Source organism: Suncus etruscus, chromosome 14 (assembly GCF_024139225.1).
Source record: "Suncus etruscus isolate mSunEtr1 chromosome 14, mSunEtr1.pri.cur, whole genome shotgun sequence".
Classification (NCBI taxonomy): Eukaryota; Metazoa; Chordata; class Mammalia; order Eulipotyphla; family Soricidae; genus Suncus; species Suncus etruscus.
Genome location: NC_064861.1, coordinates 46,575,117 through 46,598,702, shown reverse-complemented (window position 1 = coordinate 46,598,702; position 23,586 = coordinate 46,575,117). Strand labels below are relative to the sequence as shown.

At 34.6% G+C, this 23,586-nt stretch overlaps 1 protein-coding gene across 1 annotated transcript in view; it reads left to right on the top strand.

The window, feature by feature from the left end:
* The window catches only part of TOX3 (TOX high mobility group box family member 3), a 118,330-nt gene that overhangs the window by 78,975 nt on the left and 15,769 nt on the right, over positions 1 to 23,586 (top strand). Inside the window, exons 2-3 of the mRNA XM_049786071.1 lie at positions 6,209 to 6,274; positions 10,557 to 10,811. Coding sequence (XP_049642028.1) covers positions 6,209 to 6,274; positions 10,557 to 10,811 — 321 coding nt within the window. The remainder of the gene's footprint in view (positions 1 to 6,208; positions 6,275 to 10,556; positions 10,812 to 23,586) is intronic.

The following is a 23,586-nucleotide window of genomic DNA, read 5'->3' as shown; positions in this document are numbered from 1 at the left end:
ATGGAAGTATCTGGCAGTATTTCAGGAGGGAGTAAATGGCCTGGTGAATCCAAGGGAGATGGTGACAAGGGGTCAGTTTGAGGATCCATTGGAAATATGAGCCTCTAGATTCTCCTGACAGTTTTCAAGGTAAAGAGAGAAAAATATGTAATATTTTTTTTGACCTGTGTCATTAGAACTGTGCCACTGTCCCAGCATAGGAGATACGGAAGACTGTGTGAAAGGGTGCAAGTTTGGAAGAGCAAATGAGGACATGTGTTTAGGATGCATGGTGATGCTCAGTGAAAGGGAAGTTAATAGTTGGATACATCTGGAGGACTTTAGCATGTGGAAAGGCAAATTATATTTTTAAAAGATTATTGTCCTCAAATCTTATGTATTTGAACCCATTAATGTATATATAATGTATGAGTGTAAGTCAGTGTCTATACAAAACTCCTTATTTGTACATACATAATTTGAAGTCATGTTTGCATGTGAATATATATGTGTTTATGTTTAGATTCTTTCTAAATGTGCATATGTATGTATATATATATATATATATATATATATATATATATATATATATATATATTTGTGCTCCTTTAGAGAATTACACAGCCCAATTTTTACAAGTTTTGTTTCTCAAATCCTGTTGCTGCCTTTATCTTTGGTATAGCCTGTCTTTGTTCATTGAATCAATCATTGTTTTCCAATGTGGTGCTTTAGATTCACCTTTCAATAGTCTATTCACTCCTTTTTAGTATTATTGTCATTTGCCCTATCATCCTTCTGTTCATTCTTTGGGGCTTTATATTCTCCAATGGGTTACCACTGAAAGTAGTTGAAATTTGATAACTCTGGTAAGTTATTTGCCATGTATTAGTTAACCAGAACCTTCTAAAGAATGTGAAAAATACAGAACCATCTTCTCCAATCATGTGATGTGGTTGGCACACTTGAGGCACTGTGCACAGTTCATTTGTGTAAGCAAGTTGACAGATGTCCTTACTGAGGCATCAAATTGGATGGTGTCTGCTAACAAACCTAATGGAAAAGGGGGAAGAATAAGATAATTCAAAGAATTATTGTTTTTTTATGGATTAAATCTGTGCCATTTAGCTATTTGATACTCTGTAGTTAAAAGCTGCTTTATTAGAAACTTATATAGTTCTTTAATGGATGTTAAAATAATTTCAGTGGAAATAATGTGGTGTGGACTCAACAGCCCGAAAGTTTTCATCTTGTGATTACAGATGGTTTTTTGTCTCTGCCGCTCCAATTTCTTCCAAGTCTTTGCTGGGTAAGCTAGATGTAACCATCTCCATTAATTTACTTTGGCATTTTATGCCGTTAGGATAGGCCATGAACACAGGGTCTTTAACATTTTTTTTAATCCTGCAAAGTTCCTTTCTAATTGATGTCCTTCATAAATTATATTTGCCAAAGCTCTAATTACTCCTCAAGCAGAAAAAGCAAATCTACCTCCAAGTACAATGAAGATGTTCTTTTGTGAAATTATTGAGTTACAGAAGTTTGACATGCAGAATAATTTAGTTCTGCTTTATAATGATATCTTTGGGGAGTCTATCTTTGGGGATCACATCTATTATAGCCTATCAAAGTGGAAAGTACCAATCATCACCACTACGTCTCATGAATGCCCCTGTACAAGGTTGACACTTTATATACAGATGCTCTTTAAAACACTTGAAAACAGTTGAGATTTTTTTTTTACTATATTTTGTATGCTCTTCCCAGCAGTTTACTGTGCTTTAACTGTGCTTAGTTAATGTGGTTTAATTTGAAATATTTGGTGTGGGTTTTTTATTTGTTGTTTGTTTTGGTGGCCACACCTGACTGTTCTGGTCTTACTTCTGGCTCTGCCCCTCAGGGTTCATTCCTCTTGGGCTTGAGGACCATATGGGATGCCGGGGATTGAACCCATATTCAGGGCAAGCAGCCTACACACTGTACAATTGCTTTGGTTCCTGAAATATTTTGTGGTGAATTTTGAAATAGCTTAGAAAAACCTCTGTGATTGATTAGGGCTTCTTTAAGGGGCAGCATAGAAAGTAACTGTAATACATTTTGAAATGGGCCAAATTAAGGTGACAAAGAATAAGAATGTATCTCTAAAAAAACTTAGTTTCCTTACAAAATGCATACACCATATCAGGATATAAAATAAGTTTTTATTAGACGGAATTATAGGAAACAAATTACTGTCGATTAAATACTTAAATAAAGACTTCCCATATTATGACATTCCTATAGGTGTGAAAGAGGAGACAAAAGGAAGTGTATCACCATGGTCAAGGGGAAGTGTGGTAGAAAAAGATAAGTTCCTCCAAATAGGATACTTGTCATCTCTTCTTCTGTTCTGTCTATCTCTGTGCCTTGAGCTGTGACTTACACATCTTTAAAATATTAGCCCCCAGCTTTATGCTGAGGGATGGAGTGCAGGAAACATCAGTGCCTTTAACACTAGAGCATCATTTTCTGTGATGAATCAGACACAGTAGAGGACTTTAGATGGTCCCAAATCTACTTGGCTACAGGTACCTTTTTCTTGAGAAATCTTTTATTCTGCTTGAACATTTTGAAAGACCTTCTGAGAAATTCTGTTGAGTAAGACCCACAAAAATAAAGTTTCAAAATGGAGTTGATCACTGAATGAAATTGTCACGTTTCTATGGATTTTGCCACGTGAAAGGGGACACACAGCAAGACTACCATGGAATTGCAGCCAGTGCTATTGCATCCCAAAGTCTTCATCTATTAATCTATAAATTAAGAAAAATAACTATACTTATCTAACTGGTTGTTGTGAAAATGAATTACATTCAGTCCTTTCATGAAAATTTAATGAAATGATATGTAGAGATTTTCACTGGGCTGAACTATGATAATCATTATTATAATAATGATTTAAAAATTTAAACTATTGTTAAATTTAAATAATTTTTAAATGGTAAAATGATTCCAGTTACAATGGCTGATTATAAGACACTAAAATTGAACTGTTTACTATGTTTCTCCTATTCTTCAAACTAAACTGAAGTACTTATTACAGACTAGGCAATGCTAGTTCCTTGGGGGAAAGGCCCCTTCCTCTCAATGAATCTAGAGGGTTTTTACCCTCCTCATATAATGTGTTTACTGATGCCGCTATCTAGAGTATAAAGTAAATTTAATGGTATGTAATTCAGTTAGAGTTAATTGTTCTGAGGTCATTATATTAGAGACCTGCCTCAAAGGATTACTGTTTCTGTCAAAGTTAGATGTGTTCTTCCACAAAATAAGCAGAGTAGGATTCACAGGTTGCATTTTAAAATGTAGAAAATTAAGCTGGCACTGCTCGGATGAGATCAGTCATATGGAAAATGCCTCAACTTTTTACCCTGATCCCATTAGGGGTAAGATTGAACAAATAAAAAGGCACGATGCTTATTTAACCTTGGTGTTCAGATAACAGAGAATACTTTATTAGCATGAATATGTTCCAAATAGTTCTTGAGCTATACTTATACTAAACAGAAAAAAAGGCAGTTTAAAAATCCACAGTAGCTATTTAAAATAAAGGTATCCCTAGTTTATGGGACTGCCCATAGCCACTCTAAAAGCAGAGTCCAGCCACTAACGTGGGGGAAAAAAAGACCATTGCATGCAACAAGTTAAGGTTGGAGGGGGTCGATGTAATGGAATTATTTTACCCTAAACCAAATAGAAACCTTTGCCTCTATTTGAAATGATTTATAATGGTTCCCACCTGATCGTCAAGTGTTTCCAAATTAAAAGCCATTAATTAAGGCCTTATATAGATACAAAAGATAGGCAAGGAGTGCTTTGTAATTCCAGCTCAGTACTTCAGGTGAGAGCTTTTCAAATTATGTGGACCACTGAAGCCACCTGCCTGACTAACCACAGCATGGCCAGCGCAGCCCATCAGCGCACTGTGGCGCCCGCGTGTTACTGATTTTTCTCATTTCTCCAGGGCAAATACTAATTAATGGATACAATTCACAGCTGATTAGCTGTAGTTTCTTCAGTAATTACATTCGCATACTAACTGTTCAGAAGAGGATTTCTAACCCAGTTCTTATTTCACTCTAAGCTTAATTTGTTTTTTGAATTGTTTAGGCCCTTAGTTTAATAGCCATTTTATTTTTCTTTGTTGTTTTAGGTGCTATTAGATAATAAGTGAGTTTAATCTTAAAAAAAATACTCTCTGATAATGAGCCGTTTGCTTTAAATGGATTTCTAATTCCCCCAACAAAACCTACATTTAAATAACGTTAAAGTTGTGATACTGACTGACTGGAGGTGCAGGGAGCCAGGACTGGTGCATGAAGTACAGATTGTGGGGCTACTTGTCAGGAGGATCCAGAAAGAACCTTTGAATGGGAGGTTTGAGATTTATACCAGGATCAAAAATACCTTGAGGCAGATCTTATTTTTCTTGAATATATGTATTATAATAGCGAAATGGCAACCTAGCCACATGCATCTGTGTCCACCTCTTCACATGTGGCTTTTAAAATCTTTTCTAGTAAATTACTTTATAGAGGTATGCTGGGTTCAAGAAGCTTGATACAGGTTTAATTTTCACAACTGGATAACCTTGGTAATGTAGACATTCATAAAAACAACATGTTTGTGACATCCCCTGCCTTCAGAGAAGCAAGATAAAGACCGTTCTTCTTTGCTAACAGACACATCTTTTCTAGAAATGTCCCCATACAGACATTCACCTAAGAATCTAAGGGCTCTTTGAGAGCCTTGCTGAGAGCTCATGGCAAGAGTGTGTTGATATGTCATTTTACAGAGTGGGCTTTTGCATCTGTGGATCATCATTGCTCTTTGGAATCAGTAGAGTCCTTCATATAAATCCTGTTTAGTTCTTGGATCCCTAACATGATAATATACGTAGCATGTCAATCCCACGCCTGTGCGCACATTCTGTGGGGTAGAGCTGAGGACTGAGAGCCTCAGAAATCAATGTTGCCAATTTTATTGAGAGGATTATTTAGGTCTCCCATAGCTTTGCCTGTGTTTGTATAGTATTTATTTCGGCATCTCTTTATCCATCTATCCATCTATCTATGTTCGTCTTTGAGAAAAATGGCCCTTTTGCATAATACAAATTATGAGCATTATATTAGAGAGTAGGTATATGCGTTTCAACTTTTAAAAGCCAAATCTGTGTTATTTGATACATTGAAGGCAGGAAAGGCTATACTTTGTGAAAAGACAGGCATCTTTTACCTTCTAAAATCTTGGGGAAAAAATATTATCTCCAGATAATTTTGTTCGCAGAGCCTATCTATGTCACCAGACTGATAATAGAATGTTTAAAGCAACAAAATGTGCCTACTTAGACCATCTAAATCTGAAATGCATTTCTGCCAAACTCCAAGTTTTACATTTTGATAACAGATTTCAAAAAGTAAAGAGCTTATGTCTGAAATGCTGATACAGTCTTATTTGTGATGGTATGAATGGGCTATTGTGTTTGGAAATTAAATAAAAATTGCCGTGTTCAGAGAATCCCACTTATTTTTAAACCTCTTTGCACTTAAAGTTACAGTGAGAGATTAAATATCAACTGTTTTCAATAGTTCTGATGGATATATAGATAATATGTACGAAGCTCTAGTTGAGGTTTAAACAATTTCTTTTAGTCTTATTATTTATTTATATTCATGCCACACCCTGTTACTAGAAAATAGAATTTGAGTCCTGGGAATTGAATTCTATTTTCTATAATTCACATTTTAACCTACCCACACTGTGACATCTGTTCTTGAAAAGTCAGCTATGAAATCCCAACGTGCTTTTAAAAAAGTGTCAAGGTGATTTTCTAAGAAACTCTTTTCTTTCCAACCTCTGACAAATGCCAGTTCAATGAACAACACCCACAAGTAAATAGTTGGCCAAATGTTTGTAATCATCACCTTTCACTATTAGTCTCATTGAGAAACAAGACTATTTTTAGAATTCTTGAGTTAGTGGAACTCTGTGCTTTATTTTCTAAGGGTGCTGGTCCATCTTATAGTGCTTGGTGCTTTGAAACCTCTGTCAGAGCTCACATTTGGTCTGAGAAAAGCCACCTTTTTTATCTCCTAATACCAGCATTCTTTCCAAATCCCATTGAGTATTGAGTAAACCACCGGAATACTTTATTATGCTACATATTAACATAAAACATTCTGTTTTCTTTCAGTTTGGAAATAACAATAACTACATGAATATGGCTGAGGCAAACAACGCTTTCTTTGCAGCCAGTGAGGTGAGTGAGTGTCTGTCTTAATGTGTCTGTAACTGCTTTGTTTGTTATTAAGATCATTGGAAAGACTTGAAGTGGAAAGCAAAGTAAAGTAGCAAATTTATTTCTCTTGTGTAACACAAGGGAACAACTTTGGAGGAGATATGAGACTATTGGGGGAAAAGAAAACAACCTGACAAATGTTTATTATCACTTGTCCATAGATTTTTCATAACATTTGTAATTTAACCAGACTACTTGATAAAGAAAATATGCAAGTTAAAATTAATATATGAAAGTATTTAATGCTATTATTGAAAAATAAGCAGGGAGGAGGCTGTTTTGAAAACTAGGCTGAAAGTGAATTTTAATAACTTGGAGGTGGGGCACACCTTGTGGTACTCAGGGGTTACTTCTGGATTTGGACTCAGGAATAACTTTTGGAGGGCTCAGGAACTAAATAGGATGCTGGAAATTGAACCTGGATCAGTCAGTGTTCTACCTGATGTACTCTCTCTCCAGCCCTTTAATAATTTTTTTTAAAAGTGTCTAGGGAGTTTGTTTATTGAGTTGCCATGGTACTTCTTTTTAATCTTTGATGGGAGTTTTGTTTTCTCTCCCACTGGCATAGAAGTATCTGGTCCTTAGTAGAGGCTCAGAAAATATTCCTTGAAAGAAGAAAAAAGTATTCCAAGGCCTGGTTATAAAACTGAATGTTAGAATCTAACAGCATTGCACATAACTGTGTTTGTCTTCATTTATGTGTGCAAAAAAAAGCCATTGTGTTGCTGTTTCCTAGTATTGACTTAGGGATGGTGTCTGTCTCAATGGCTTGGCTTTCAAGAAAACCTCGATATTGATGAGATCAAGAAATAATTTCCTAAAAAACATATTCTGGGGGCCGGAGAGATAGCATGGAGGTAAGGTGTTTGCCTTGCATGCAAAAAGACGGTGGTTCAAATCCCGGCATCCCATATGGTCTCCCGAGCCTGCCGAGGGCGATTTCTGAGAGTAGAGCCAGGAGTAACCTCTGAGCACTGCCGGGTGTGACCCCAAAACAAAAACAAAACAAAACAAACATATTCTGGACATTTAAGACTTTAAAATAGGAATGAAGGCTGGAGTGATAATACAGTGGGTAGGACACTTACTTTGTATGCAGCCTACCTAGGTTTGATCCCCAGAATTCCATACCCTGCCAGGAGGGATTCTGATCACAGAGCCAGGAGTAACCCCTGAGTATTAAAAAAAAGAATAAAAGAATAAACAGAAGTGAAATTGGTCCAAATGAAACATTTCCTCTTGTGGTTCCTGTACTAAAAAGTCTTCATTTTCCAGATACATTCAAAAATAGGAATCTGAACTAGCCTGACCCCTGAGAATGAAATTCTTAATGGCTTCATAAATGATGGTACAGAAAAGAAAGTGGTATGGAAGAAATTAATTTGGAGAAATTATTAGGAAAAATGGGTAATCAAGAATTAAGGACAGTTACAGCTTAATCATTTCTTAGTGACCATCATCTCTCTAACCAAGAAGTCAGCCTAGATAGGAAATAGTATTTGGCACTGGCTGCTGTGTTGTTTGTGATAATGAACACAAACCCCATCTGTAAGGACAACATGATGTTTCATTCTGTAGGATTTTTTTTCCTCTACATTTGAATCAAACATTGATGAAAGCTCTACTGCCAGCAGCTGTTCAGAGACAATTTAATTCCAGCTGTGATAATTCACCGTGTCAGACATTGGCTGTTATATGTTGATACAACAGTTCTCCAGATTTGCATTTTTATCAAAAGGAACAAATGTTTTGAACATTTCAGTACAGATGGTATTTAACCATGTACATACTACTTTAAACATGTTCAAGGTAAACACTGGAAAGTCAATATCTGTAAAAAGTGTATTCATAGAAAGTACATAATTAAGCTGACACTAGTTATTGATCTAATGGCAAAAATGAATGCAATTTTCTTTTACTCTTACTACTATGCATCACTATTTTTATAATTCACAAATCTGGGGTTTAAGTACTCCAAGGAATGCTAAATTCATATTTAATGTATTACTTTTTCATTAAAAGCTCATTAAGATTCTAGCATTATTTTGGGTATGTATTTTAATTTAATTATTTAAGTCATGTTATAATAATGTAATGAATTCTAACTTAAACTTAATTTGTCTTTAGAAGAACTAAACTCTAGGGATATATAATATACATGATCTCCTTAATGAAAATAAAAATGAATATCACTTCTTTAATTTTGACTTCCTAGGAGAAAACATTCGTTGTTTAAGTTTTAGTAGTAATCTTATCAAAAAATTTCAGTGCAAATCTTTTCTTAAGCAAAAAATAAAGCCTACCCAAATGCTATTGCATTTCATGGTAGCATGTGCCTCATTTCCCTATCACAGCATTAAAAGTAAATTTATTTATTTTTAACATTTTAATGAGTGCAAAGTCATTCAGGAAGACTCTAGGTTTGAATCTGTGAAGTTGAAATTGTGTCTGAAACCAATTCCCTTCATATAGAAACTGCCCTGTAGATAAAACTGCTGGAACTAGGATACTCTGAGTCTAAAATTCACACATTTGCTTTATGTTTTCTGTCTGTGTCATGATTACCCTGACCATTTTTAAAGTACTTTAAATATTTATTGAAATAATATTTCAAGTGTTAATTACAGTGGTAATGAAAACAGCCAAATGCCACATATCAAGAATGAGTGTTTATCCGTATTGTTAATGTGATATGTTAGATTTCATTAAGCAGTAATGGGGTAGCAAATGAGTCACAAATTACAGTTGCATCTGTTACTAGACCACATTAGTGCCAAAATAACGGCAAATGCAGCCATAGGGTTACGTTCATTAGCCAACCACGTTTGCGCCCAATTCATCCCTTTGTGTTTGAAAACTCGGGGTACACATGTTGAGAAATTTCCAACTCAGGGGGTCATTAATAGAATAAATAAGACATACATTTCAAATATGTTGCTATTCTGTGATGTGTTGCTTGTAGTTGAATTTAAGAACCCCAAGATGGTCAGTTGCTCTGTCATTAAACTTCCATCGTTTTGACTTTCTTATTTTGGGTATAAAACAAATAACAATTGGCACCTTGTAAATACAAAAAGTGCCCGTTTTTTCTTCAAGTTTCTATTTTTCTCAAGAAGTCATCATGTTATATCATTGTTGATATTTTGAAAAATGATACTTTTTGTCTCTTAGGTCTCAACCTATTAAAATTGATTCAAATTGCATTGCACCAATTTAGTTTTTGAAAATAGTATAAATAGTAAGTAAGCTGTAACTTCGGCCATCTGAACTTCACTCTACCAAAAATAAACCCTAGGCCTTGATATTTTACCCCAGATCCAGGTTCAGTTTTAAGAACTTTGTTGTGCGTAAGTGACAAAGTAACCCTGATGTATACCAAAAGGCCTCATTTAAGTAGCTGTATAGAAAATAGTGCATTATTTATTTGAGTCTTGAGATATAATGCTAGCTTACCAATCAGGTGGGTGATAACAATTGAGGTAGTACATCTATTTTAGCTTAACTCTGTGCTCATTCATGCTATAGGTAAGTTTTTAAGATTTAAAGACTGATAGAAATGTTCTGATAAATACATATAAAATTTTCATGCAGAAGAGAAATACTCCCCTTATTAGAGTTCAGGAATAAGCATCAGGACCTAGAAGTCTGAGTTCTGATAATCCTCATATTAAATGTCATATTGCTAACAGAAACAATTTTCATACAAGTGTTCATTGCGCTTGGGACTATACCAATAAGGAAATTTGAGTAGCAAGCCACAAATTTCATATTACTTGCTTTATATGTTGTGGCAGAAAGTAAATATGTGTAATGTTCAATTCTGGATTAATGTTGTGTGTGTGCACCACAATGTCGTCAGCATTTTATGAAGCATGTGGCTAATGTAAGCAGCTTGAGCTGTTTCCCTAACATATCAATAAAGTGGCAATTTGTTATATAGCCAAATCTAATGTCGCTGATGCTCCAACTAACAACAAAGACAGATGTTACTAATTAAGGACACATTAAAAAACTGTTAATACTGATACTCCATTAAAACCATATGATAATGAGACTTAAATCTTTAATCAGAATGATCAGCAAAACTTTCTATATGGAAATCTGTGTTTAAGATGTTTTCATTTGAGAAATATATAGGTTATATTGCTAGTATTTTGTTGCAAAATGTTTTCTCTCATCGACCCCAAAGGGAAGTAAGATCGGAGTAAAATATGAAGATATCTACATTTTTGTTTCCTTTTAGCAGACATTCCATACGCCAAGCCTTGGGGATGAGGAGTTTGAAATCCCCCCAATCACGCCTCCGCCAGAGTCAGACCCCGCCCTGGGCATGCCTGATGTTCTTCTACCCTTTCAAGGCCTCAGTGATCCATTGCCTTCCCAGGGAAGTGAATTTACACCCCAGTTCCCCCCTCAGAGTCTGGATCTTCCTTCTATTACAATTTCAAGAAATCTCGTGGAACAAGATGGCGTGCTACATAGCAGTGGGTTGCATATGGTAGGCACCACATTTTTACTTGAAAATACTGTTTTGTTGTTCTTTGTATGTTGCATGGCAAAGATCTGAAAGTCTGTGTGAGAAGCATGTCTATTTTTTTTATTTTTTCATGGACATGTGGGTTTTTCTTTTAGTCTTAGTGAAACACAAGTACTAGATTAATTCCTGGTATTGATAAGAGGGTCTTGGGGTGGTTGATGGATGGCATGGCAGTCACAAAGAATATGTATTCAATATGATCTATCTGACTTGATTAAAAAAACATCTGAATTTTTAAAATGTTGAAGTCATTGGTTTAGAAGCAGTCTTTGCTTGTTTTTGATTTAACAGATTTATGCTTAATTTGAAATGTTGCCCAGGAGAAATTTTAGAAATCGAAGCCCTTACCAAAGTGCCTAGGTCTTTTGTATTTATTGGATTACACTATAATGTTTGTGATACATAATTTGCTTTTACCTCAAATGAAATAGCCAACTGTGACACAGTGAAAGGATAAAAGAATAATTGCTTGTAACCAGTGAAAGAAAGTATAGAGTAGGTTATTGTGTGAAATACACCTAATTGTCATAAACATAGAATAAGGAACTCCACAGAGCCCAGATTACCAATGCAATCATTTTGGTTCTCTTTTTCATAGTGTGCAATTATAGTTAACAATCACCAGAGTAAATCTGCCTTAAGTATTTTAAACTCTTTTTTTAGGATTTTTTTTCTCTTACTATACTATAAAATGCATTTGTTTCTAAGTGAAGTCCTAAGTAGATATTTAAAAACAAGATTAATAGTTTATAGGGTTTTTCTTAAACCCTGGTAAAAATGAAGCAGATGTGTTGGTATAGCAAAGAACAAATCCTATTGCTTGTTTACATATTTCTCTGCACATTAGGACCATGCCAGTGATGTTTATTGGTTTCATTGTTAATTCCCCAGATAACAACAGATGATTGCAAAATATGTAGTGGATTAGCAGTACAAAGATTCAGTGTGCTCCCTGAAATATAAGATTACTTTCCTAAATAGGATTGCAGCAACATAATTTTCTTTGCCTGTGATCTTTTGTGTTTGAGCTGAGCATCAGGGTTTTTTATTTTTACTTTTTTGTCAGAAAAGAATGCAGTGAACAGTCGGGAAATGGTCATTAAGTATTCATAAGTGTTCCTCACCATCACAAATAATTGTTTCCTGTGGACTTTCTTACACTTTTGTTCCTTTGACACTGGAATGGAGGGTTCTGTTGTGTATTTCTCTAGAATCCGACTTTGCAGTGTTGTGCCTCAAAAACGATGAAAATAAAAAGGGTGTATAGACACCAAGGGAGTTGGCCAGGGTTCACCATTATTCATAGATGTTCAGCAAGGCTCATTTAAGTTGCAGAAATAGTTAAAGGACCATATAACGCATGCTAAAATGTGTACTTTATTAAATTGGTAAATATTTATTAATAATATAAGAATCTGCCTTTAAATTAAACATCTGATGAATTACCTTGCCTTAAAGCTATAAAACTGTTATTGCTGCTATAAAAAAGTGTAAAGGAGGCATTTTGACTATGAAATTTCATTTCATGGTCAATTGAATTTACTATATTGGAAAGAACTAAAGATGGAATCATAAAATAATTATGATATTCACATACACTTAAAGAACAATGCTTTCAGACCTGAGTTGGGAGAGAGGACTCAATTTTTAATGCTGCTTTTGTAGTAAATTGCTAGTCATAATCACTAAAGCAGTTGAATTATTTTGTTGATTTTTAAAAGTATTAAGTACTTTAGCTAAGTGCAGACTGTTGTCATGAGATTATGTCATGAACCTCATCCCATTTATTGGTGGCTTTCTGAAGTTTCTCTGAACCTGAATGATATTTATTTTGGATCTCAACAAACTAATCTTGTTGAAAATTCTAGTCGAATTTCACCTTGAAGAAATGTCATGGGATTTTAAATCACAAATGTTGGAAAAAACAAAATGTACTAGGACAGAATTATGATGAATACAATGTGTCGTTGGCTTTGTTCTATGTACTACCTGACATGTTCACCTATAAACTTGAATTCAGAATCGCTAGAGGCATGGTTAAAAATAGGTTACGTCAAGGTTCTTCTATATCTCCCTCCGGGTACCCAATTGGCTAGCTACATCATAATGCTCCAGAGCAGCTCCTGGGAGATTTCCCTCAGGAAGGTCACCAGAAAAATAATAAGTAATACTGTATACATCATGCATTTGACCTCTCAGTATGCATTGGTTATTTCCTATTTATACACATAAAAGTTTTATTATCCAAATGAATATAGCTTGTCTGTTTAGGATTGCTATGGTAAATTAAGACTATCATATAAGAAGAAAAGCCAGTTTGTTTGTGTTATATCAAACAGGATTTTTCCTCAGAGCTTCATTGGATTTTTTCTTTATAAGGAGTGACAGTTTGTCAAATTACTGATTAGCTGCATTTTTTTTGGTTATTGTTGGCAACAAGCATGGCATGCTGATCTTCCTTAAATTTATGCCATTATATTTAAAAACAGAAAGCAGGAACAAAAGCAGAATATTAAAAAAAAGAATCCAACGACTAACATTTACATCTTAAAATATGCAAATACTGCCCTAGTAGTCAAAAGCAAATGTTGAAAAATTGAATATAGATGTATGTGACTTCAAAGAACAACCTTGATTTGCTTGGTGTAGGTATGTATATTTTAAAACAGAATGCACTTGGCAACTTAAACTTAGTAGTCATTGTCAGTTTGGTTGATCATATGGATTGTCTTTGTACATTAAAATTATTTGAATCAACAAAGATTGCAATTCAAAAAAATAAACACCCCCCAAACTACAATGTGTGCTCCAAACGTTTTTTTTAACACCTCTCTATAATCTGCCCAGCCTGCTGAGTAGCATTGACATCAGTAGTACATCAATTTCAGAAAGTGGATTATTTTTACTAGACAGCTATTGTGACATATTGGGTCAGTCATAAATGAAAGATATTCATGCAAGCATGCAATACTTGTAATGAAGTCTCACTCTGACCTTCTGTATGATTGATTCTGTAATTTAGTTTTCTCAGGCAGTGCCTGAAATGAAATGAAATCATGTTGAACAAGTTTTGAATACCCACAGTGCACCAGGAGAAGAAAAATCTGCAGCCCTAGAGGCTTGAGAGAGAGCAGCTGAACGATTTATCTCTATGCTATTATAGCCTTTGCCAGCATTCAACATTTCTTTCTTTTTTTTTTTTTTCTTATTTGGCTTAAGTACTTAATTCTGCAGGTAGCTGTAAATGGGAAAATAAAATGCTGTTCAGATTTAAAATGACAGGACAGGAGTATGTGCAGGGGACTGATAAAATATCTTGAATAGAACTGACCTTTCATGTAGCTGAAAGTTACTGGGGGATTCATCCTCATAATTACCATATAGATTATTTTTATTTCTTTCCTGCAATGAAACATTTCAGAGAGCAGTAGTGCTGATTGAATGAAAATTGAACTTGTTAACATTCTTTTCAGCTTAGCCTGTTGTACATAACAGAAGGTTAGCTTTGATGAATTTCAAAATTCTCTTTGATATCCAAGAAACAGACAGTAAAATAATTGTCTCTCGTCTGATATTTTTTATGTCCCCCCAAAGAGAATTTATAAAACATACTGATAATTCACATGCTTTTTTCATACATTATGTTTCATGTTTAGAGGACTGACATTTTCTATTTGATATTGCTTTGAATTTAATTGTGATAGCACATGTGTATAGAAAATGCTTCACTTGTGCTCTATAACATCAAACATAGTTTTATAAAATTGGAAAAAATGGAAGCAGAGTTACTGTGTTTGAGTGTACCTGGTCTCTGTACCTCTTAAGGAAAGAGAAAAAGAGTGTGAAAAGCTCTATAAAAGGTATGCATGCAGAGAAGAAAATAAGTTATTAAAATATATACAATTATTAACTTATAAGTCAGATAAATACTACTTTTGATTATGAAAAAATGGAATTATGTCAAAATTATGCATCTAAAATTACCAGGCATAGTTTAGAGGTTTTTGTTTTTCATAGAGTTATTTGGTATGGCTCTAATTTTAAAGCTGAATTATTTTTGATTTTACAAAATGGCTCTTGTGCCAGTTTTGTACTTTAAAAAATCTTGCATTACGAGAAATAGCAGACTTTCAATTAATACATTGTTTTAGCAATGTTGCTTAATGTGTTACAGATAAAACAGTTATTTCATGGGTCATTAATGTGTTTAATGCGTGGAACGTTCTATTAAAACAAGCCCTTATTATTGTTATGAACATGTTCATCGCCATTGTCAATATAGGCTGCAGAGCAAAATTTCACAGTATGATTACCATTTAGCCACTGGGAGGACTGACAATTTCTTATACAAAATGAATGATTACTTTGGTAATGTTTATTTTGGGCCAAGTTATGGTCCAAATATATTTTAAGTTAGCACTAGAAAATATGTGACATATCAGCAAAAATTCCATTCAGAAGGAATAGGATCTGCTTGGAGAATATGAATATAAAATCATAATGATTTACAGGAGATAGTTACTAAAGAAAATGTCACATATTATTCTTCATGATTAATACTGATAATACTATATCAGTTTTTTCTAGATTACCAGTATCTATTCCACGCAATAGAAAAGCTCAGATTGATTATATCTTCAAAGGTGCTTATCATCCAGAGCCATGTTTAACTTAAGTGTTACTGTGCCTTGATGTTTGCCTATTGGAAGTACCATAGTCATATTTTAGTTAGCTTTCTTTGTGGAACAAATGGCCTTGTACCATGCATAAATAACTTTAAAATAACTTTTAAATATAAATCTATAAATACCAGTTGATGCCAGACATATGTTGGTTTCAAGGTAAAATTAAATTTGGGGGTCATCTATGAAAGTAGGAATGTGTTCTAAATGTCTACTTTATCCAATTAACTATTGAAAGTGTAGTGCATGATTTTTTGTTTGATCTATAATATTTAATGTTTTTGTTTATCTGTTTTGGCTTTTTTTGTTTTGTTGTTGTTGTGTTTTTTTTTGGAGGGCTATACTCAGCAGTGCTCAGGACTTAATTTTAATTCTTCAATCAGAGATCATTCCGGTATTGCATAGGGGACCATTTATGGTACCAGGAATCAAACTAGAGTTGTCCGTGCACAATACAATCACCTTAATTGCTAACTTATCTATCTCTTATTTTTTTCTCATAGTTTAGTTTAAATTGTTACTTTAGCGTCAACTCTTATGGTATTGATGTATAGTTCGATTAACTTTTCTACTCTCTTTTTTCCTCCAATAATTTCCCTGTGGCTCAAAGAGAGTAGAAACACTATTTTATATCATTCATATTCCCAGTGATCGTGCATAAATAGTGAGGATGGGTAACAGGGAAGTAAGTCAATAGGCTGAAACACATGTTTGCATGTTTAAGGCACAAGGTTCAATCCCTGAAACCACATGCTCCTTACTTTTTCTAAGAGTGATGATCCCTGAGCTTTGGGTATGGCTGACACTTTATTTTAAGGAAGTGAGGATTACTTTTTAATTTCTTGTTCATAGACCACTGATGGTATAGAAAACTTGAAAACCAAGTCTGCCACCTTGGTTATAACTGCCAGTCTATGAACCAGCATGTCAGACAAGTGCCAGTCTACAGGTATAACAAGTTTGAAGAATTCTACTTAGTAATGATTTCTTTTTTTCCCCCCAGAACCTGTTATAATTTAAAATGTATATTTTAAATGTATTTTAATGTATAATTTAAACCTGTTATAATTTAAAATGATTTCCTTTGCTTGTTTCTGGCGTTTCCCAATATACCCTTCAGTAAGGCAGGAAGTTGGCCTGTCTCATTGGTTGTTTCATGCCGGAGCCTAGAATGGTATCTGGGCTAAAACACACTGGGTTCCCAAAAATACTCTGTCAGATATATAGATGCATGAAAAAGTAAAAAGGATATTTATATGTTATTAAGAACATTCCTTGACTATTACATTTAAATGGAAGTCAGTGGAGTGGACTTAAAGTATATACCACTGTAAAAATAAAACTTTCTTCTTTAGACCTTTAATTTAGGACTGCATAAAATAAACATGAAACTGATTCCATGGCAGAACAAAGTAGTCACAGTGTATACCAATAAGACACCACTGAATGTTTTATGATAAACTTTTAAAAGTTTTGTTTTGCTGACAAACTATTAATTAACTTTAATGAAGGCTTATTTTGCAAAACATTCATAAGCAAATATATATGATTATAATACTGAGAGTAGTCATTAAGTAAAAATGATCTATTTCAGTGCTGATATTTTCCAGAATATAAAGTTTGTGGTAAGTAGGTCTGTAATTATCATTGGTATGGATTTGGCATAACTATATTTGTACGAGAGTTTATTGGGGTTAGGAATATAGTAGCTGGTATAACTGTTGACTAATTTTCGAATAAAAACTAAACATGGCAATAAAATATGTTTAAATAATTGAGCATAAAATGATTAGCCTGAATTTTATATTTGTAGTTCCTTGTCATCTATTAATACAAAGAAATTTTATTACTGATAATTGCTTACACGCTTTATTTCTTAGGAAATATTGATTAAAAACCTGGCACAGTAAAAATGCATTTAGCCACACTCTAATATATTTGGGCTATTTACTTCTTAATTAGATGTTGTCTTCTATTGTGAAAATCTAATATTGGATTATTACAGAGACTTACAAACATGTAATTAATGTATCTTCCATATCTGAAAAGTACATGAAACACGTTTGCCTATTTTAGTTAAAAGTTTTCTTGTAAAATCAGTGCTAGTAGAAGTGAGAACCCCTGTAATAAGTAGGATACTTAAAATAAAACACAGGGGCAGAGAGTTAGTATAGTGAGTAAGATGCTTGCATTGCATTCAAGTGACTAGTGTATAAGATTCCCCAGCACCCCCATAGGTTCTCTCTAGCTTGCCAACAGTGATCCTGAGTGCAGATCCAGGAGGAGTAAATCCTGAGCACAACTGGGCATGTCCCCCAATCATGACAAACAATAAAACAAAAAAATAAGACATTATTGTAAAAGTTAATAACTTATATATGCAAAAGAAATGGAATCAACACAATAAGACATGTAGGTGGGTGCTACTTAGGGTGCAAAGCAAAAATAACTCCCCCCTCCCAGGTATTGATTCATATTCTAGGTCCACAACATTTCCAAAGTGAGAGATCCCACCTTTGGAATAAGGGAGGGGGGATGCTGCAATCAGGCAAAAGTAGCCTCAGGTGCAATTTTGGGACACTTTTAGTGCGTTCAATTAATGGTAGTTTTTAGGGGTTGCATTGAATAATATTTCTCCTTGAAAAGGGGTAGCAAAGCCAACAAAACTTGGAAACATATGTGGTTATCATGCATTATCTGCCTCTTACTCCAGGGCTGAAATAGTTTTTTGTGTAGAGAAGATAAAGTGTTATTAGCTAAGAACAGAAGATCAGACTAAATCTGGACAACTTCTCAGCCCTCACCCTTATCTCTTATATGAATGTGGACATGGTAATACAATGTACAGAATTACTTAGAAAGAACATTTTTCACTGGGCAATGCTATTTCAGTCTTAATTACATGAAGGGAAAAATATTCATTTGGAGCTATTTTGTTTTCATACCTTTTCTTTACCATTTGAATAAGAAAAATAAAAAGCCTAAACCAGAGATTTAGGCCGGTCCTTTGTCTTTACTGACTGTAAAGCTTTTATTTTCTGGTCTTGGAATATATTGGACAATGTATTGATCAAGTATAGTTCCAATTTTTTGGTATGTTGGTTGGTTTTGAGACCATGCCCAATGTGCTCAGAGGAGGTCAGTGTTCAGGGGTAACTCCCAACAATGTTTCCTGGGTTCACATAGGGCCAGGGATGGAATCTGAGCCCATAGTGAAACTGAGGGTTACAGTCAAATGTAACTGTCACAGTCACAGTAATGACAGGGAAGTTGTGAAAATTTTGGCCATAGTGATAAAAAAAAAGTACCAAATCAGGTTGTGAGGTGTTTCTTGCAGTGCTCGCATTTGCTTATTATGAGTAAAAAGTGGTTGTGAATAGAAAAACTTTACATTTTAAATTGGGAAACTTAATTTAACATTTCCTTTTAAATATAAAGTTCTATTTTAACAGTTGACTCAAGTGATTAATGGTTAGTAAAGAGACTGAGTTTCAAGCAATTTAAGAAAATGAGGAGCTACTACCAGAAATATCCATTTCTCAGTTTCCTGTTTAAAAAAAAGAGACAAAAAGACATTCATCAGGTGAAGAGAGAAACATGTCTCAGCTGAACACTCTCTCCACTAAGAAATGCACAAACTAGTTGGGCTTTATTGAGTTGCTCTTATTAGTCAACAGAGACAAGGCTCCTCTTCCTCTCAGTTCAGAGCACTTCATGGACTCACGGGCCTGCCCATTCTCTTCACCCACTTGCTTGGTTGCAGTAACTTCTTATAAACCTAGGTTTACATGTGAGGATATATATTTCTATTAAGAGCTTTGGGTTATATTGAAACGAAATCAGATTGTTTAGCGACAAACAATTCGCCTATTTTAATGAAAAGTTTTCTTTGTGATAAAGCCAGTGCCAATAAAAAGTGAGAACCCCTATAATGAGTAAAAAAGAAAAAGCAATCATGATATGTGATATTTAAAATGAAACACTGGGCCAGACAATTAGTACAGTGGGTAAAACGCTTGCATTGCACTCAAGTGACCAGGGTTTGATTCCCCAGTACCTCCATCTGGTCTCTCAAGCCTGCCAGGAATGATCCTTGGGTGCAGACACAATGAACCCTGACCCCCTCTGAGCACACTGGGTATGGTCTCAAACCAAACCAAACAACAAACAAAAAACTGGGACTATGATTGGTCGATGGATTGTTCTTATATATTCAAGATTAGAATATAAGAGCTTTACAGTCAATCAAGACATGGAATATGCCTAAGTTTCTAGGTTGGGCTTTTGCTATTTCTTATTTAAAATGGTAGAGAAAAGGTATGAAAACATAGTAATTCCAAATGCAGATTTTCTCCTTCATGTAATTTATTAAACTAGATAATTATTCAGAAAACACAATCAGTTATTATCTATTAGAATAAATAATCTCACTTGGTACCAAGTTTTCATTTTATATATATTTTGTTGCTTTTGCGCCATACCCAGCAATGCTCAGGAATCATTCCTGGAAGGCCTTAGGGTATGCCAGGGATGAACCCAGGTTGGTTGCCTGTATTGCAATGCCCCCTATTTGTTGTACTATTGCTCTATCCCTGTACCAAACCTTTACATTTTCAACTGTGTCTTTCTGCAACTATGAATAAATAAAATCCCTGACCTACCACTTTATGGTCTACTTGCCTCTCAAGCTTGAAAGTCAACCTTGCTTTTCCTGACACAGTACAATTGGCCTCTTCATTTTTTGATGTTCTTCCTCATATCCAGATATGTTCACATGTGCTTCTCTGCTTAGGATCCTCTCTCTACTTAGTATTCTGGTTTAGGGTGTTATCTACTTCTTTTAGCTGAACTCAGTGCATCATTTCCTTAGGAAAGTACTCCTTAGTTTTTTACAGTTTATCATCTTGCCTATTTCTGTTACCCAATCCTGCTACATTCACTCTTCTCCTGTCTTTTTTCCTTGTTCATTGGCCTCTTTTCCATTTCTCATACATAACTAGTTCTGCCCACTGAGACTTTGTACATGCTAATTCCTCTGCCTGAAACTTGCTTTCCTTCTATCTCTGGTTGATTTTTCCTTTAACATTTAGGTATCAATACAGCTTCTTGTGGAGAACTTCCCTTACATTAAGTAATCAGAAGTAGCTACCTTTCCTGTAATGTATTTTCTTGGTTGTGGATTCGGGAGTTAGGTCAGAGGACTGGAGTACATGTTTGGCATGCAAAAGGCCCCACGTTTGATCTCCAGCATCTCCTGCTCTCCCCTATGCCAAGTATAGTTCTGGAGTTCTGGCTACAAGCAAGCATTGACTCCTCAGTTTGCATAGTAACCAGGCTACATATTGCCAGGTATGGTCATAGGAACCCTGAACACCGCTTAGGAGGTTCAAAATAAATTGATATTTAACATTTTAGTTGCTTTTATAGAATCTGTTTATTTGCTGTGCAGTAGTTATTGCTACTTTGAGTCTTGTTTTTGCATGTTTTCTGTTTCTATCGAATGGAGCATAAGCATTCCCTTCTCCCAGCCTCACAGCAAACGATTTTTGAATTTTCAAAATATGAGTTTTGAATCTTAAACTTTCTAACTCCCATTTAGGTGGAGAGGTTTCATTGTATCATAAGCAAATTCCATACATCTGATTTGATTTATGAAGGGAATATGTATTATGATACAAGCATTCAGTTTGAATGGTAGAGATGGGGGAGAAGGTTCAGAAGCACTATAGGGAGCTCAGTCTAGAGAGTTCCCAGCTGATGACAGATCTGTGGAAGTGAGGGGAGGGAGAAGACTGTGAGTTTCTATTAAAAGGCTTTTGCACCTGGAGACATGTAGACCATGGGTGCTGAGCTTAGAAGCTGTCTCAAATTGGCTTAATTTTGCTCCTTTAATAAACTGTTAAATTCATTTAGGTGGGACTTCTGGTACAATCAGATTTTATTGGGTCTATTTATCAGGCTTCACAAACAAAGGGTTGCTCTTTAATTGGTAACTCTTTTTTCATTGTTCTATTCCATTTGCCTTTACCTTTTGATCAGTCAGGATCAATACAACAATTTGTCCAGTTAAGTGGTCCTCACTTGAGAATAATTTTGTCCCCACAATGGACATTGGCCACTATTGAAGACACTGAGATTGGCACAGCCTGGTGTGGGAGAGAGGACTACTAGTGTCTCGTGGGCAGAAGCCTCATCCTCCTATGTCTTCAGCACAGGACGCTCCTTCCAATAAAGAATTGTCCAAAGCAAAATGTCATTTCTGGCTAGGTTGAAAACTTCTTGTCTAATCTTAATTAGAAAAGTGAGTGAGACCGAAAAGGAGAGAAGGATGAGTCATTTTTTAATGGAGAGCTATTTAGAAAATTCTTCAAGTAACCAACCCTACATAATAAAATATAAATTATGAAAGAAATAAAAAAATACATCAGCATTCAATTCTTATTGATAATGGCAATCCCTGGTAATCTATGTCATTTCTTTGCCTTTTAGTGATTATTTCAAAGACTTAATTTTAATAAATGAGAGGTAATGATTTACAAAAACGTATTAAAGTTCTTAGAGTATATTGTTACTCATATATTTTCTTATGTCTTTACTACTAGGAAAAATTTGAGCTATTTTGGAGAGTATATATAAATTATTCTTGCCTATACTTTGTCACAGTAAATTTATTATTCCATTCTAAATTGTATTTAATTAAAGTCATGTTTAAAAGAATCATGGTAATTTTCTAGTTTTCAAATATGTGAACCTTAGTATATTGGCCTTTCTAGCCTGGAGCACAGTAAGTTCTCAATAAGTATATTTATATTGAGTTGACATCTTTTTCTTTTTAAGTAGGAATCATAAGATCAAAGGAAGCTTCATATAAAGGTTCCATTTTTTTAAATAGAAAATGATCAGAGTTGTCAAGGGTCGCCATGCTCCCTAAGGCAGTTGTTAATAATTGGTACTCTAGAAGATTTTAATTTTTAAAGAGATACTTTAACCATTAATCTTTTTATACTGTAATTCTCAATCATTGAAAGTTATTGAATCATTATGAACTATAGAAGATGCTCACACAAATGGATACATTGATTATATGATTTAGAAGTTACCTGAAAATATTCTAGAGAAACTTGATATGTTGTATTATGGGAGATAAGGAAAATGGGCTTGCAGTTGTTTTCTGGATTTGAAGATTATATGTTAGTGGCTGTAAGTTTTGTCAAGATCCTACCACCACTGTAATATAGGAGTAGTTTCCTGTCCCCACCTTTCATTTAAGTTCAAAAGAAAGCAAGTGAAATTGCCTTCATTTGAACAGTAAAATAGAGCCTGGCCCTTCATTCATCTGTAGTCAATACAAGCCAATGTCATTGAACACTATGACTTTCGAGAACAGATTTTCCATCAAGCAAACACTAACTAGCCCCAGACTAGAGGAATCACTCTTATCTAAGAACATGTATAATACTATTAACTCAGGAAGTTACTACTTATTTAGAGGACTGCATTGGAAAGTACATGTCATACTTAATATAATTTCTGGCACATGGAAAATATACAGTAAATATTTTTATTATAGCGAACATAACTGTCAGTAGGAGCTCTTAAGCAAGTAGATCCAAAAATTAAGTAGTAAATTTCAGGTAAATTCTAAAAAGTCTTACGAAGTTAAGAAAATATATTTGTGACCTTCCTTTTGGCCATGAGATTGCTCTGAAATGTTGTCAAGTATATATGTGTCAAGTAAATATTTCTTCAAGCTGATTAATAGGCATTGAAACAAAAGAGCAAAGTAACTCCTCTTCTGAGAAAGCTGTGTAACTGAGATCATGATATTTCATGTCTCTGCCAGTTAATACATTTATTATTATAAGTCAGATTTAAAATACATATTTAAACCATGGAAGTTGCCCATACATGCTGCTGTGAAACCATTTGATAGAAACAAGTCTGAAGGTTTCTAAAAAGGCACTATGAAAGACATGAATAGAAAGTAAAATTAAGAATTGGGAAAGAGGGGCCAGAGAGATAGCATGGAGGTAAGGCATTTGCTTTGCATGCAG